Below are 17616 nucleotides of genomic sequence, written 5' to 3'. Positions count from 1 at the left end.
GAGGAAGCGTCACAGACAGGTGTTTGCCCCACTCTTCCTTCTACCCTAGGCAAGAGATTCGAAGATTCTTCTCTGGAGAAAGAGAGTGGGTCCAGAGAAAAGACTATAACATCTGGGGGCCCCAACAGAAAGTTGACTTGTACCCGGGATCTGATGGAGATGCCCCTGCTAGACAGCTCCCACCTACATCCACGAAACTTCCAGTCTCATTCTTACGTAGGAGGTAGTTAGTGATCATGGTGATCAACACAAGCAGTTAGAACCAAAGGGACTGAGGAAACAAAGACAATGCAGGTGACGGGAGAAAATTTAAAACATAATTGCTGTCCTCAGGGAGATGTTGGAAGGGATCCTACGCGTAGCACAAGTAGAGGATGCTATAGAAAAGGAATGTTCTAAGAAGAATAGCTGTATCTCAGAAACTAAACATGTGGTAAGTGAAATATAAATTTAAATAGGAAGGTTGAAAGCTAAAGCTAGAAAATTGCCCTAGAAATTAAAAAAAGAGAGATGGGAAATAGGGGAAAAAAGAAATAAGGGAATTGTGCTTTGAAAGTAGGGTTTGAGAAAGCACAACTTGGTCCTATCAGATATGATTTTCAGTCTATATGTTGATTCTGCCCTTGTTCTTAAAATAGTAATAGAGAATAAATTTCTACAAAGAAAAATTAGAATGAAATAGAATAAATGATTAAACTCCTGCAACAAAGCTGTTTTTTCATCCTTCCTACTTGTGTCTCTGCTGTCATATCATTCAACATGTGATGCCTAAGTTCGTCCTTAAAAAAGTAATGTATTATTTTTCCCTTTACACAAGTAATTTAGATTTTTAATTTATTTGGTCATCATGATAGCATAAACTAGTTCTGTTACTTAGACATAAGAACAGGGATTAAGCCCATTTGCATTTGTGTAGTGTTGTTGAACTCTCCATTTATTTTTCTCTTCCTTTTCGTGGGAACACAGATTAATACTGAGATTTGCTCTAAACTAGAAAACTGTCCAGTTTATCGGTTACTGCAGAATCCTGCTGTTCAGATTAGAAAGCAGTCTATCATTATGGCTTATTCTGTGCAAACTCTTTCCTCAAGATTGCTGAAGGAAGGCTTTTAATTTTAACCATCGTTGTTTTACAGATAAAGCTCTGATGGCGCCAAATCTTGATTCCTTTGGACGAGATCGGGCACTGTATCAAGAGCACGCAAAACGTCGGATTGCAGAACGGGAGGCCAGAAGGTAATTCTACAGACGCTTGCTGTTGGTTTGTTTGTGAAGGGAGGAGTCTCTTTTATCTCGTTTGGGAACTTGATATTTGTTATTTAGGACTCGTCGTAGACAAGCCAGAGAGCAAACCGGTAAGATGGCAGATCACCTTGAAGGCCTGTCCAGTGATGACGAAGAAACATCTACAGATATTACAAATTTCAATCTGGAAAAAGGTTAGACATTTATTTGGAAATGAGATTCACTGTCAATGTGCTTTCTCCTTGGCTGTGGTTTCTACCATGAAATCATTTGAAGTTTTGTGGCCTCTGCTTTAGAACTAGGCACTCTGGTTTAATTATTAAAACTGGCACCCATTTTTATTGAGGAGTTCTCAAAATTAGGGGTAACACTTTGTTGTGGGGTTCATCTAGTACTTGCATTATAAATGATATCACTCTTTGAATCACAGAATTTTAAAAGTGACAAGAAAATGTTTCAGATCCCAGGGGCAGCCCTAATGCAGCCTGTCTGGTCTAGAAAGGTAAAGGTTGGCAGTAGGGCATTCAGCCCTGAAGGGAATTCCTGATTTGGGGAGCCCCGAATAATTCAGTCAAGAGGAATAGTTAGTTCTGTTACATGAAGACCTTTCCAGAAGGATCCCCTAGTAAAAGTCTTTATTTCCCACCACTGGCTGTGATTATTTGGAATTATAGTGACTGCGAGCCCTTTGGAACTTAGTTGGATAAGCTTATTTTTTTCTCCCACTCTTTTTACAGTGAACATTTCCAAACATACGGAAAACTGGAAGGAATAGCACAGTGATCACCCATATACACCTGTCACCCATATTCAGCAATTCTTACTGTCGTTTAGCCAAGTTTCCTTTGGATTTGTGTGTGTTTTGCTGAAACATTTGAAATTAACTTACGGACATCGTGGCACTTCCCTCTAAAAACTTTAACATCTTTAATGTCTTCTTTAAAAAAAAAAAAAAAAAAGGATGCTTTTCTACCTAACTGCCACACTGTTGTCACACCTGCGAAAATTACCTAGAAGTTTTAGTATCATGTCTGCATTCAGTTTTCCTCCGTAACAGCCCCCCGCCACCCCGCCCAGAATTCCTGGGACCGTTTCTGTTACTCTGTATCTTCTAAACCTGGATCCACACAAGGTTCCTGCATCGCACTTGGTTGTTACATCTTTTTATGTAGAATTAGTGAATATCATGATACCTTATACACATACACACACCCCTTTCTTTATTTGTTTAAGGCATTAACTTCCTGAAGAGACCAGGCCACTTATCTTGTAAAACGTCCTACATTCTAAATTTGTCTGTTTCCTCATGGTTTTAACTTGTTCTTCCAGTCGCTATATTTCTTGTAAACTGGAAGTTAAGTCTTGATTAGATTCAGGTTAAAGCTTTTTTGGCAAGAATACGTCACACCAGATGCTGTTACCAGCATGATACCAGACGGCAAGTGTTAGGTTGCCCACTATTAGTGGTGTTAAGATGGGTCTTGAGAAGCAGGTTGTCACGGCTTGGTCTCCTCGTTATAAAGAGTCTGCTGTTCCAAGTCATATGGAGCGTTAAATAACCTTTTACTTAAAGATCCTAGTATCCATTGCTGATTCCTGTCTATGTCAATTATTGCAATCACCAACAGAAGATGAGATGTGATTGGTCACTGATAATGATACTACACATCTGTTATTTACGTGGTGATTTGTGGGCTGAAGAGCTGGATAACAGAGTTTGTGCTTCTGCAGTTACTCACAGTTACTCTTCCATGGTGCTTGAAATTTGAACTGAGTTTTTGGGGACAGGTGTTATTTAGACTGTGGTGACAGATAATAGTACATATTGGAACTATGCAGAACGGAGACTACCTGCACTGTGGTTTGCATGATAGACGTTTGGAACCTAAACTTACCTCTGGTTCTTTTCTTTTAAGTTGCAGTTAACAATTATTCCTTTGCTAATGAGCCTATCTTATTGATACTCAAGCTACAAAGAAAACACTGAAAATATTTGAACTGTGTTTTTTGTACTGCATACTAAGTTTTGATTCTCTGTGGGGTTTTGTTGTTGTTGTTTTTAGATCGCATTTCAAAAGAGTCCAGCAAGGTATTTGAAGATGTCCTTGAAAGTTTCTGTTCAATCGATTGTATTAAATCCCAGTTTGAAGCATGGCGTTCAAAATACTACACATCCTACAAGGATGCTTACATCGGCCTTTGCTTGCCAAAGTTGTTCAACCCCCTCATAAGGCTGCAGCTTCTCACTTGGACTCCTCTTGAGGTGAGTGGCTTCTATCACTGTTGAAAAGCAATATACTGGACTTCCCTGGTGGCGCAGTGGTTAAGAATCCATCTGCCAATGCGGAGGACATGGGTTCAAGCCCTGGTCCGGGAAGATCCCACATGCCAGGGAGCTACTAAGCCCATGTGCCACAACTGCTGAGCCTGAGCTCTAGAGCTCGCAAGCCACAACTACTGAAGCCCGCGCACCTAGAGCTCATGCTTCGCTACAAGAGAAGCCACCACAATGAGAAACCCATGCACCACAATGAAGAGTAGCCCGCACTTGCTGCAACTAGAGAAAGCCCGCACACAGCAAGACCCAGTGCAGCCATAAATTTAATTAATTAATTTTAAAAAAACAAAAGCAACACTTTCTTCTAAAAGAAAAAAAAAAGCAATATACCATGATGCCTTGGGCAGTTGTAACCTCAAAGCTAGAGATGTAAGCCTCAGCAAAGTGTTTTTCAGGGGAGATAGGTCACCCACAGGGCTATAATTGACACATTATCACTGGGCATAATCTTACGATCTTTCCTTTTATGTTCTGTCCCTTCTCAAGAGAACTGCCTCTTGCTTTTCGATTTTTATACAGTGTCTTTCTCAGTCAACTAAAATTACATGTAGTGACTCTGAGATATGAACATGAATGAATAAGAACTTGGTTCTTTGATTCCAGAAAAACAGAACATCATGGGAAAGCTCAATGAGGAAGATGTGAAATGGGACCCTGAACTAAGTCAGTGGTGATGGAAATCAGGAGGATGAGATGAACTGATAGATTTAAGAGGTGGAATCAATAGGACCTCTTTGCCTGTTACATAAGGGAGGAAACTCAAATTGTCTGTTTACATGTAGTGGTCATGCTTATGATACGGTTTTGGAAGTTACCAACATATGGATGGAGCCGTGGGCATGAATGAGATGGGCTGGGTTGAATATGTGAACTGTAACGAAAAGAAGACTGAGGTTGAAGCCCTGAAAACAAAAGGAAAGAAATCTAAGCTCTGGGAACCATTCAGCTCCCAGCTCCTGATTGCTCTTTGCCAGACCTTGTGGAGTCCCACCCTGTGCATGTGTTTCTCAGTGTCCAGCAGAGACTCGGGGACACTCGTGTGCATCTGGGAGCTCTCCTTCTGTGTAGCTCCTTCCTCTGCCCCACAGCTTCTAGCGTTCCAGCCTTCCTGAGCTTAGATTGTCTACTAACTCAGCAGGACTGCTCTGCTTGCAGTTGCCTACCCTGATCTCCTCTTCTGACCAGGAGCTCACCTCATTTGATTCCGTTCTTTCAGGGGTCATAGTCCTATACTGCCTGTGGTCCATTGTCTGAAAATAGATGTTTCATATATTTGTCCAGTTTTTAGTTTATGACTGAAGGCTAAATCCAGTTCCTGTTACTCTTTTCATGACTGGAAGCAGAAATAGCCACTATTTTAAATGTTTGGGTAACCTTTTAACTATTTTCTAGGCAAAATGTCGTGACTTTGAGAATATGCTGTGGTTTGAATCTTTGCTGTTTTATGGTTGTGAAGAGCGAGAGCAAGAAAAAGATGATGTAGATGTTGCACTGTTACCTACCATTGTGGAAAAGGTGATTCTCCCTAAACTAACAGGTAGAGATTACTGAATTGAACATTCAAACACATTGGGTTTTTCAAATCTATTTTTAGGAGTTTTTAATCAGAACATATTTTCTCATAGAAATTATATTATTAATAATAAAGTTACCACCAGACCCAGAGATGGCTAAAGGGTACCTATCTTTTAACTTGGGACTTAAAGACCATCTTGAGGAGGGCCTGGAATTGGGGGCAGTAATTGATCCACAGGCAAATTTCAGGCTCTTAAGAACTGCCTGAAGCAGAACTGAGTACATAGTTTCAGGGGGGATATGCCTTTTTCTGGGGAGCAGTTTGATTACTTTCATCCATTTCTCACCAACAAATTAGGAATTGTTGACCTATTTAAAATATTGATATTAAAAATAAAGCTCAAGTTCAGGTGGAAATTCTTGTTGCTGGCACAGCATCTCCTAGGATACAGAAATCCTGCTTTCCCGAATCTTTATTTTCACCAAGAAGCAGAAAATCATAGGAATCTGTCCCCTCGCCACATGCGCCTAATCTTCAACATTCCCGCGGTTAAGAGGACAAAGAAGACTGAAGCTTACACTCTAGAGGAAGAAAAACGTCATGATTGGCGTTTCTAAGTTGGGGACTGCTTGACGTCAGATTCAAGTCAGCAGCAGTTTACTTCTGTATCTCAGTACATTCTGCTTTTTTTTTTCCCTTAATAGTGATAGCTGAAAATATGTGGGACCCCTTTTCTACAACACAGACTTCAAGAATGGTTGGAATTACTCTAAAATTAATAAATGGGTATCCTTCAGTAGTGAATGCAGAAAACAAAAATACACAGGTAATTTAATTATTATCTATGAAAGGTTTTTTAAATTTTTTTTAATTTATTATTTTGTCTTCTCCTTTCCCTTTGAAAATGAGCAAGAGTTGAGAGAATGAGTGGTTATATTCTGAGCCAGCAAGAAAATCTGATTCTCCCACTTAAGGCATCTGTCCTTTATAGCCTGAAATATACAAAATTTGAGATAGTAGTTTTTAGTTTCAGAATATCGATTGGGAAAGATGATGTAATTAGTCTAGATAGCCTCTCGTTTGTACTGTTTTCACCCTCCTCACCACCCCACCCCCATTCTCAATCGGACTAATCACACATCCCTTGAAGACCTGTATTTTTTTCGGGAAAAGAAAAACTACTGGAATGGGTAACAATTGATAATTTAAATGCTGAAACATTTAGATAGCATGTAAAATAATGAGGTATTGTTTTATAAAGTTTCAGAACTTCAGATTGCCACTGCCTGCACTGAACATTCTTATGAGCTATTTAGATATGAAAAAGTACTCCTTATCATTGTTTTATTTTCACTGACCTCATTTTGAGAGGAACCAGATTATAGGTCTGGTCTTAAATCTTTATATAGTAGATTAAGAGGTTGGAAGATTTCTAAATGGCTTCATTGCTTGGTAATTCATGAGGGCTGAACGAAGAGTAAGTAGTAAATATTAAAGACCTTAGAACCGTCAGTGGGGAAAGTTAAAAAATTTGAGATGCTGTTCACTCAAAATTGAATACTCTGTATGATTTGGAATATTGCTTATTTTTATTTACTAAAATTTAACTTTTATCATAACCCTTATTAAAATGCATGATCTGTTTTTAACTCCTTAGGTGTACCTAAAAGCACTTCTATTGAGAATGAGAAGAACTTTAGATGATGATGTATTCATGCCCTTGTATCCCAAAAAGTAAGTAACTCCTAAGAACATTAAAGATGATAATATTCTCCATTATTTTTCAGAGAAGACTTCTTAAACTCCGGAAAACTAAGCATAGCTTGAAATACAAGCTTTACCTACATAGTATAAACGTGTAGCCCAAAGAGAGTGGCTCAGTGGGGAAATTGCTCCCTTATGCAGCATAACCCTTAGTGTCTCACAGTAAATTGCCGTTACCTTTTAAAATTACCTTCTGGAATACAGTTGTTTGAAAATTTGAAGAATTAGTTAACTTCTTATGTTCACCCCTTTTACTTACAGAAATCTTCTAGGAATCAGATGGCATTTATCACACAACTTTGATCATGATGTGTTTCTCTTTTTTTCTTAGTGTCTTGGAAAATAAAAATTCTGGGCCTTACTTGTTTTTTCAACGACAGTTTTGGTCTTCAGTTAAGGTACGTGTCTGTAGGCTATCTAAAAGACTTCAGATTTTGTTTGACTTCATACAAACTAATTTTATTCCAAAAGTTTATTCAGGTTTGATGTTTGCAGAGGTGAAAATGTATTCTGAGTTCCAGTAAGGTCCAAACTAGCCAACAAGATGCCTTACTAAACCACAGCAAGGAGAGTACCAGATACTCTCTAAGTTGCGGAAATATAGCACTGAATTAAGATAGAAGTAGAGCCTTCATGGCGTTTATAACCACGCTCAATTGGCAGTAGCAAATAAGTAATCTCAGGTGTGATGAGTTTTGAAAAAAAATTCAAAGTTGTATGGGAGCATATGACAAGGGTCACAAATACCTTGACAGATGAGTCACAGAAGATTCCCTGCCACCCTGAGGAAGTGATATTTAGGTTATTAGTTGGCCCTGAGGTAAGGGAGAGCAGGGTATACTAGAACTGAGAAAAGGCCAGGATGACTAGAGTTAGGGAAGAGATGAGCAGTTCAGATGATAGGGGAGCTCTAATTTACATGTAGACATGTAACCACTCCCTAAATCAAGATGTATAATGCTTCCATCATCTCCCCCAGATTCCCCATGCCCTTTTGTAGTCAAGCCCACCCCTACAGCCTGGCCACCCCTTCTTATTGTCCTGTAGTTTTCTTTATAAGAATGTCTTAGGAATAGAATTACGTACTAACTAGCCTTTTGAGTCTGGCTTCATTCACTTAACAGAATGCATTCGTGATCTATCAGTGTTGTCTTGTGTTCACTCCTTTTTATTGCCAAGTAGTATTCCATCGTATGGTGGATATCCCACAGGTTTTTTTTGTTTTGTTTTTTATCCATTCCCCAATTGAGGGACACTGGATTGTTTCCAGTTTGGAGTAAGTATGAATAAACCTGTTTGCACACAGGTTTTTCTGGGTATATAAGTTTTCATCACTTGGATAAATACCTAGGCAAAGCTGTTTTCTAAACCAACAATATATTAGCGTTCTAGTTATTCTTCTTTCTCACCACTCACCACACTTGGTATCTTCAGGGTTTTTATTTTTTTTAAGTCATTCTCCTAGATGTATAGTTATGTCTTGTTATTATTTTAATTTGCATTTTCCTAACAACTGATGATGTTGAGCATGTTTCCTTTTTTTTCCTCTTTTTTATAAATAAATTTATTTATTTTATTTATTTATTTTTGGCTGTGTTAGGTCTTCGTTGCTGCTTGCGGCTAGCGGGGGCTACTCTTCATTGCAGTGCGCGGGCTTCTCATTGCAGTGGCTTCTCTTGTTGCAGAGCATGGGCTCTAGGCACGCGGGCTTCAGTAGTTGTGGCGCATGGGCTTAGTTGCTCCGCGGCATGTGAGATCTTCCCGGACCAGGGCTTGAACTCATGTCCCCTGCATTGACGGGCGGATTCTTAGCCACTGTGCCACCAGGGAAGCCCAGGCATGTTTTCATGTGCTTACTTGCCATTTGTATATGTTCTTCGATGAAGTATCTGTTCAAATCTTTTGCCCATTTTTAAAAATTGGTTCTTCTTATTATTGAGCTTTGAGTTTTGTATTCTTGAAACAAGTACTTTATCAGATATGTGATCTGCAAAGAGTTTTTCCCCCCCGTCTGTGTCTTAACAGTGCTTCAGAGTGCAGAAGTTCTTCATTTTGATGAAGTCCAACTTATTATCTTTTCCTGTTATGAGTTGTGCTTTAGGTGTTGCATCTAAGAAATCTTTGCCTAATACAAGGCCACAGAGTTTTCTTCCTATCCTTTCTCCTAGACATTTCATAGTTTTAGGTTTTACATTTAAGTCTGTGATCCATTTTGAGTTAATTTTTATATAGGGCATGAGGCCTTGACGTTCCTTTGTCCCAGCACAGTTTGTTGAAAAGACTATCCTTTTTAAAATTAAATTGCTTTTGTTCCTTTGCTGAGAATCATTTGCTCTTATATGGGTTGTGGAAGGGTTTTTGTAGGGAAGTGACATGAAAATATTGCCCTTTTTAACATATTCTGGCTTCTGTGTGGGGATAATGAAATGAAGTAGGTGAGGATAGTAATGATGACAATGGAAATTAGTACTTATTACGTATTTACTGTGTGCCAAGCACTGCAGCACACATTATCTCATTGAATCCTCACAGCAGCCCTATGAGCTTGACTCTGCTGATGGGACGGTGAGGCACAGAATAACCTGCCCAGGCTCATGCCTTTGTTAAGTGGCAGAGATGGGAGTCTAACTCAGGCCAGTCAAACTCTTGAGCAGCTCTTCTCAGCTGGGTTTCTGTGGAAGAATTAATACCTGATGCCCTAAGGCCTCCATTGCGTATGCAGCTAGAATGGTACTAGCTTGTACCATCCTTGGGAAAATTATGTAAGGAGTCACTCAGATCATTTTCTGTAGGTTTTAGTTCTCTCACAGAGCCCTGCTGGAGGAGAACTAGACCAGCGCTGTTGCTCGTTGTCAGTTGAATAACTGCAGGGCCCACAAAGAGATGACGGCAGCTTCGATCAGGGGCATGGCGGCAAGGACTGAGAGAGAGGCACAGAATGGGGAGAGGTGGGGTTCGACAGCTTGAGGGCGAGGTCGAGAATGATGAGGCTCATGTAGGCTCTGGCTCGATTGAATTGTTGGATAGCGTTGCCATTTCCTAAGATGAGAAATACTGGGAACTTAGAATTTTATGGTGGAATGGGCGGGGGCTTCCATTTTATATGTATTGAGCTTAAGTAGTTCCGATATCCAGGTTCATGAAGTCTGGTAAGCATGCAATGTGGTAGTCGAAAAAAGAATTTCCATCTTTTTGCAGGGTCACAGGACTGGTTTAGGCATGATTTTCAAGGGAGGACATTTATCTAAGAATCATCATTTGCCCACCAGTACTTTCTGTTATGATGGGAAATGGTCTGTATCTGCATTGTCCACTATAGTAAACGCTAGCTCCATGTGGCTATTTAAATTTTAGTTAACCTCAGTCATTATCAGAAATATTCAGACCCTTCAAAACTGCTTATTAGTGCTTTGGCAAGACATGGTCCAGGGTATTTCATAAGGTGTTTTATTGTGTAAGTAATTTACTTTGTACTTAACTGCTTTACATTGCCTCTCAATTTTTTTTTCTTCTCAAAAAACCAAACTTTTAGTAATAGAAATCAGATTTGTGGTTGCCACAGGTGGGGAGTTGTGGGGAGATTGGATAAAGGGGGATCAGAAGGTACAGACTTCCAGTTGTAAGATAAGATAAGTTCTGGGGATGTAATGTACAACATGGTGACTGTAATTAACAATAGTGTATTGTATATTTGAAAGTTGCTAAGAGAATAGAAAAAAGATTTGTAACTGCGTGAGGGGAAGGATGTTAACTTCTGGTGATTATTTCACAATATATATTTAAATCATTTTGTTGTATGCCTTAAACTTACACAATGTTACATGTCAATTATATCTCAATAAAACTGGGGGAAAATAATTTTCTTCTTCTTTCTAGCTCTTAGGGAATTTTCTTCAATGGTATGGCATTTTCTCAAACAAAACTCTTCAGGAATTATCAATAGACGGTTTATTAAATAGATACATTCTCATGGCTTTTCAGAATTCAGAATATGGCGATGACAGCATCAAAAAAGCCCAAAATGTGAGTTAAATGACACATATTGTAGTTTTTAAAGCATACGAGTTAAGATGGATTAAGTTTTCCTTGTTTGAAGAGATTTGAGAATTTCATGAAAACCCCTTTGATTATCGAAGTTGGTATAATGTTGACAATCTCCCCTTAGCATTTTTTACATAAAAAGTTGTACTGTTATATATGTGTATATTTGTCCTTCTATCCATCTATCTGTATCAATATTTTTATAGGTATTAATAAAAGTTTTAATTTGGGGATAATTTTTTAACAGTTGAATGAATGCTATTTTAAGTGTTACTAAAGAAATGGTCTCTTCTCTCATTTAAGAAATAATTTTAGTTAATTTTTTTTTACTTCATATACGTGAGTTATACAGTTTTGATAATTTTTTAAACTATTTTTTAAACAATCATATGATTAAAGAAAATGTGCAAGTACAGTACAGTTTTTCGACCTAACAATATCAGAGTAATTCTCTGACATGATACTCCCTCACCCTCAAATAGTTTTGTGTCTGTTTCCTATAAACATGGATTTTCTTGTACACGATTACAATATGACCATCAACATCAGGAAATTAACATTTATATATTACTGTCACCTAATCCTTAGGCCCCTTTTCACGTTTTATCAGCTATCTCAATAATATCCAAAGGAACTGGCAAAAGAAATTCCCAGATCATCCTTTGCATTTAATTGTCACGTCTCTTTAGTCTCCTTTAATCTGGAAGAGTGCTTGATTCCTTGACCTTCATACCTTCTGAAGATGATAAGCCAGTTATTTTGTAGAATGTCCCTCGATTTGGGTTTGTCTGATATTCTCTCATGAATAGATTCAGATTTTGCATCTTTGTCAGGAATTGTCCTAGACTTCATTAGTGTGAGTCCCTTCAAGTTGACCTCTGTGACCTTGTGGCATGTCCTCTAATTTGGGGGGAGCACTTTCTTGCTTTCTGGCACACGATGTTCCAGGCTTATCTTGCACCTGCTTGGCCCAGCTCTGGAATCCGTTGTTTCTCCAAGCATCCCTGGGTTCTTTGGTGGGGAGCTGTCTCTACCCACTGGCTGCTTTCTCCCGGGTGGGAAACAGCCTCCCCTTGCTCGGGTTTTGGTACCCCATGCCAGGTTGCCACCATGCCCTGTTCGCGTCCTGCTTGGGCTCTTGCCCTAGGCTGCCCCTCCGGTGTGATGCTCTCTTCACTTCTCTGGGCCAGCACGGCTCCTACTGCCAGCAAGGATGCCTGCTTACTGAACTGTTTGGCACGGGGAGAGGCTGCAGTTTGGTACTTATGCTATACATGTTTTTACATTAAAAGCTGCTGATCGAAGGACAGTTCAGTTCATTTAGGGCTTTCTGGAAGACTGGAAAATGAAGCAATTGGTTATCAATTTTATGTCCCTAATTTACTTAAATATTGGAGAAATTATTTATCTTTTACTTTGAGTGTCTATATATTGAAGTTTAAAATTAGGGTATATCTAGGTGTATTTGTATAGTTTATGTAGAAAATCAGTTTTAAAAGAATATCCCTTCTAAGTAATTAGCTATATGTTGCTCAATAGCAAGTCTTCTAGTTAAGTACATTATACGCATTATCTAGACTCAGCTTTTAGATGCTTTAATTTATTTTTGTTTTAACTGTTTACATCTTTCTTCTTCATAGGTGATCAGTTGTTTCCCCAAGCAGTGGTTCATGAATCTGAAAGGAGAAAGAACTATTTCTCAGTTAGAAAACTTCTGTCGATACCTTGTACACTTAGCAGATACAATTTACAGAAACAGTATCGGGTGCTCTGATGTGGAAAAAAGAAATGCAAGGTAATTATTTGTAATTATAGAATGAAACAGTGATCTAGAGTCTTTAGTTGTTAGGTTTAGTATTATTAAAATGTTTTCAGTAGAGACATGGTTATCTTTTACTTTAATTTTTATTTTATCTTGATTCTTTCCTTTCTTTTTTTTTAAATTAATTAATTTATTTAGTTTTGGCTGCTCTGGGTCTTTGTTGCTGCGCGCGGCCTTTCTCTAGTTGCAGAGAGCAGCAGCTACTCTTCGTTGCGGTGCGCAGGCTTCTCATTGTGGTGGCTTCCCTTGTTGCAGAGCACAGGCTCGAGGCACGTGGGCTTCAGTAGTTGTGGCGCGCAGGCTCAGTAGTTGCGGCGCACGCACAGCCTTAGTTGCTCTGCGGCCTGTGGGATCTTCCCGGACCAGGGCTTGAACCCATGTCCCCTGCGTTGGCAGGCAGACTCTTAATCACTGTGCCACCAGGGAAGCCCTATATTTTACTTTAAATTGTAAACATTGACTTAGTATTGATAAACCTACCAAAAATACACATTATTTTTTTCATTTTTGCAACTTTTACCTAATCTTTTTTCAATATTTTATTTATGAAAATATTAAGGGAAGATTTCTGGTAAGTGAATCATTGCTTTTTCTGTCTCCTCCCTTGAATAATTGGGGAAATCTCAGGCTCTTAGAATGTCATGGATCTTGGTCTTTGGAGGTTCGTTTTACAGATATAAACCCTAGAAAAGATAGCTACTGAAACCCAAAGTATATTGAAGGTTATATCTCAATTTTGAGATGTTTCTGCTCTATGTTGAGTTTTTCTATATCCGTATCATAGACTAAGTCATCACTCATGATTTATGGGGAGCAGCTTATACATATTTTTTATCAAGGTTTCAAGGAAGGAATGAACAAACCATTACCCCTTTTCCAGTACATTGTCTTGGGTGTTCATGGAATTTGGGGGTAGATCTCTAGCATAAAAAGTAAGTAGTAGTAATAATAACAACTAGTACCACCATTTGGAAGAATTTTTATTTTTGTTTTGTTTTTCGTGTTTTTTTTGGTTTTTTCTTTTGGCCACACTGCATGGCTTGTGGGATCTTAGTTCCCAGACCAGGGATTGAACCCAGGCCCACCACAGTGAAAGCGCCGAGTCCTAACCACTGGACCACCAAGGAATTCCCAAAGACGAATTTTATTTTTTAAAGTTTCATTTCATATATTCTTCCTAATGTCAGAGTTTCATTTTCATTTTGATCACACCATTAGTCATACCCCCTAACAAAATCCTTTTCTTTTCCCCTGTTCCCCTTCCAGGAAAAAGAACCTTATTTTCTTGAGAGAAAATTTGCTATCTTTTATAATAAAATTAAAGGCAAAGTAGATAGTAAATACTTCAGTGGTTAAAAAAAAATCTTTGCCAGGTGATTTTGGGGTTTTTTTTTTGGCCACACTGTGTGGCTTGTGGGGTTTTAGCTCCCCGACCAGTGATCGAACCCAGGCCCTTGGCAGTGAGAGCTTGGAGTGCTAACCTCTGGACCACCAGGAAATTCCCTGGTTTATATTTTTATTTCATCCTTACCATGTCATTTTGCTGTTGGTTGTTATTTATTGGCACTAATATTTCTTCTCAATGTGTTGTTTTTTACTAGATAAATCCTATTCACTTCACTTTTTTTTTAACTTTGATTTATATATGTAACTGTTTTTGTTTGGGAGTAAGTATCGACAAACACTATTTACTTTTTTATGGAAAAGAATTTCAGCAGCTGTTTAAGCACCTGCTGTGTGCAGTGCACATAAAGTAGGTTCTACTTTATGAGTGTGAGTCACAAAATCTTAAAAATTATAATCCTTCCCTAAAAGGTGCTTACTACAATTTTGTAGAGAAGAGACAGCCAATAATGTCACATTGTGTGTTGTTTCTCACAAGTGGTTCAAACTATTGTGAATGTTAAAAGTAGTTCCTGGCAGCATCACCTGGGAGCTTTGTTAGAAATGCAAATTCTCAGGCCCCGCTCCAGACCTACTGAACAGAAATCTGAAGGTGGGGCCTGGTGATCTGTGTTTTAGCACTCTTCTAGGTAATCCTGATGTATGCTAAAATTTGAGGATTACTGAGAATGACTTCTAGCTGGGTGATAAAAGAAGCCAGGTTGGGCTTCCCTGGTGGCGCAGTGGTTGAAAGTCCGCCTGCCGATGCAGGGAACACGGGTTCGTGCCCCGGTCCGGGAGGATCCCACATGCCACGGAGCGGCCGGGCCCGTGAGCCATGGCCGCTGAGCCTGAGCGTCCGGAGCCTGTGCTCCACAGCGGGAGAGGCCACAACAGTGAGAGGCCCGCGTACCGCAAAAAAAAAAAAAAGAAGCCAGGTTATACTTTATTAGTGAACTTTGGAGGAGTGGAAATTACTCTGGCTCTTGATGGGTTGGTCATGAATACCCACGAATATAATTTGTGTTCCAGGTGTACTCTAGGAGAGCTAGGACTCTGGTTTGGAAAGGAATGGAAGGCAGAGCTCTGAAGTAGTTAAGTTAGGCAATAGAGTGCTTTCTCTCCTTTCTCGGTGTTAATGAAAATCATGGATCTGAATGAGATTTTGGGGTGTTTTTAGTTTTGAAAATGGGTCCTCTGTTTCTGGGTATTTAAACATGGGCAGGTTTTTTTTTTTAATATGGACAATTTTTTTTTCCACATGCTGTAACCTGCTGATCCGTGTTTCCTTTTTTCTCCTTTAGGGAAAACATAAAGCAGATAGTAAAACTCCTTGCAAGTGTTCGAGCTCTGGATCACGCTATGTCTGTTGCAAGTGACCACAATGTGAAAGAATTTAAGTCTTTGATCGAAGGAAAATAGATCTATGAGACTGAAAAGAAGCCTATTTGTTCTAATACCATTCCCAATGTAAAAATTTTGTATATATGTAAAGTTTCTTAAACTGTAAAATATTGACTCTTGTTTTAATACAAATAACATTATTAATATTCAATACTGTGTCTTTAAATGCGATTTCTTCAGAATGAAATGAATTCAGATTATTTCTAGGAAGTCTGTGAATGGTTTCCTTAACTGCCTGTCATACTTTGTTTACAGAAGTATTTTATATGGTCATTTAAATTAACTCTCTCAGCTAATTGTTCTCTGTAAACAATGTGTGCAGTGTATATTGTATAATTATGCATATATATATATATTTATACCACCATGGAGTTACTTTCACACTGGAAATTTGTGGTGTTTTTCTACAGAGTAAGCCTTTTAACAGCAGAAAATCATTCAGTAGCAAATTGTCTTAGGGAAATTACTACACTGTTGCAACAAAAGGGCTGGCAAGTGACTAAGTATTCGTCACCTTTTGGTTAGCAGTTGCTATCACCGTAGCTGTGCTGCCTTAAAATTGAGAGTTGAGTGTGGACTTAGTCATTGGTGAATGGTGAACTTTTCTTCCTTGAATTAGCATTACAGTCAACTGTACGTTTAATGTGAGCTCTAAATAAATATATGCAACGTAGGTTTTTGAAAAGAACATAGAAGTTTCATTTTTGGAAATAATAGATCCACAACCTAATGCATGGTTTGGGGCTGACTCTCCTGTCTCATTCATGATTTTACTCCCTGACCAGCTTAAAAAAATACATGCATTTGGATTTTAGTAATCTAGCATTATATTTTAAATCTCACATATGTGAGTTATGATATGCAATAAAGAACACGCCTTGCTGATGAGCTACACCCAAGCAGTTTAATATCCATGGTCTTCTGTAATGTTTATACCATGTTGTAAATACTCAGAGAACTTGTTTTAAAGTTTATGCTTTCTGATTCTGTGATTTTCAAAAGAGGAACTTTTTGGAAATTAAGGACTATTGTTTGATAATTATATATGTAATTAAGCTTTAGCCAAGCATTAAATTAATTTTTAAATAGAACCTTTGTTATATTTGGCTGGCGACTAATTTTAGTTGGAGCATTTCAAATGACTAATATAGTGAGACTATTAGCATGTGTACCCTTGGTCAAGTCAAATAATATTTAGAACAGTGTCATGCACTCTAATTGCTCTGTCAATTTTATCTTTATTGTAGGATCATTGCTTATCCCTACAGATTCATTCTGGATGAATCATTCTGGAGAAAGTGGCCTACTAAATAGAATTAAAATAGAACACTTATTCTCAACTTAAATGGACTAAAACATATAAACTCGCATATATATATGACATGCACATCATTTGTTTCTTAAATTTGTGTTTCCAAATGCACTGAACCGATTACTTTTCCTATGTCTGCATTTAAGGACTCTTAAAGTAAACTCAGATTTTTCATCATGTGACATCCATCAGGCTGTTTTAGGAATGAGTTTGAACACCACGCTAGGACCTTGATGTCAGGTGAATTTAGCATAGACCTGTGCATAAAACAAGTGGTTTTCGTTTCACAACCCAAAGTTTTTTATTCCTGAAATAGCTAAAGGACATTCTTTCTTAGGAAGGAAATTGTCAAAAGATAAATTCAGAGAGTGACATTTTAATAAAGCTGAGGTTTTGTCTTTGCAGTTTTTTCTTTTGGCGCAGTCTTCCAAAATACTTCCAAAATAGATGAGGAAGATTTTTGAAAAGGAAAGTTACTTTATTGAGACAACGTAAACCATAGGCATAAGGAACTGTAACTGCTCTTCTACCAGGTGAGGATGGTGACCCATATCCTTATTGATGCCATGGTGTCCTGCATAGACCTGCAGCTCTGCCTGAGGGCTTTCTCTTGGCCTGTGCTACAGGCTGGAGTGTCCACTGCCTAATGTCCCTGGGAGCAACCCTCAGCCAAAGTAAGGAGGGGGGACGATAAATCCCCCAGTGCGTTAGTTCAGGTCATCTGGGGAGCAGTCTCTGAGATGGCGTTAGGTATATTGATACAAGAGATTTGGGGCAGGGAATAACAATGA

At 38.6% G+C, this 17616-nt stretch overlaps 1 protein-coding gene across 2 annotated transcripts in view; it reads left to right on the top strand.

Moving 5' to 3' along the window:
• The window catches only part of PAXBP1 (PAX3 and PAX7 binding protein 1), a 33954-nt gene extending 17350 nt beyond the window's left edge, over positions 1-16604 (top strand). Inside the window, exons 9-18 of one of the 2 annotated variants that reach the window (XM_004311674.4) lie at positions 1137-1236; positions 1324-1439; positions 3309-3508; positions 4976-5120; positions 5804-5925; positions 6757-6833; positions 7195-7261; positions 10740-10886; positions 12545-12699; positions 15414-16604. In XM_004311674.4, coding sequence (XP_004311722.1) covers positions 1137-1236; positions 1324-1439; positions 3309-3508; positions 4976-5120; positions 5804-5925; positions 6757-6833; positions 7195-7261; positions 10740-10886; positions 12545-12699; positions 15414-15531 — 1247 coding nt within the window. In that variant the 3' untranslated portion in view covers positions 15532-16604. The remainder of the gene's footprint in view (positions 1-1136; positions 1237-1323; positions 1440-3308; positions 3509-4975; positions 5121-5803; positions 5926-6756; positions 6834-7194; positions 7262-10739; positions 10887-12544; positions 12700-15413) is intronic. The other variant, XM_073804453.1, reaches the window with a different exon arrangement.
• Positions 16605-17616: the final 1012 nt, after the last annotated feature.

Source organism: Tursiops truncatus, chromosome 4 (assembly GCF_011762595.2).
Source record: "Tursiops truncatus isolate mTurTru1 chromosome 4, mTurTru1.mat.Y, whole genome shotgun sequence".
Classification (NCBI taxonomy): domain Eukaryota; kingdom Metazoa; phylum Chordata; class Mammalia; order Artiodactyla; family Delphinidae; genus Tursiops; species Tursiops truncatus.
The sequence above is the reverse complement of the archived record's forward strand: the minus strand, read 5'-3'. Positions and strand labels throughout refer to the sequence as shown.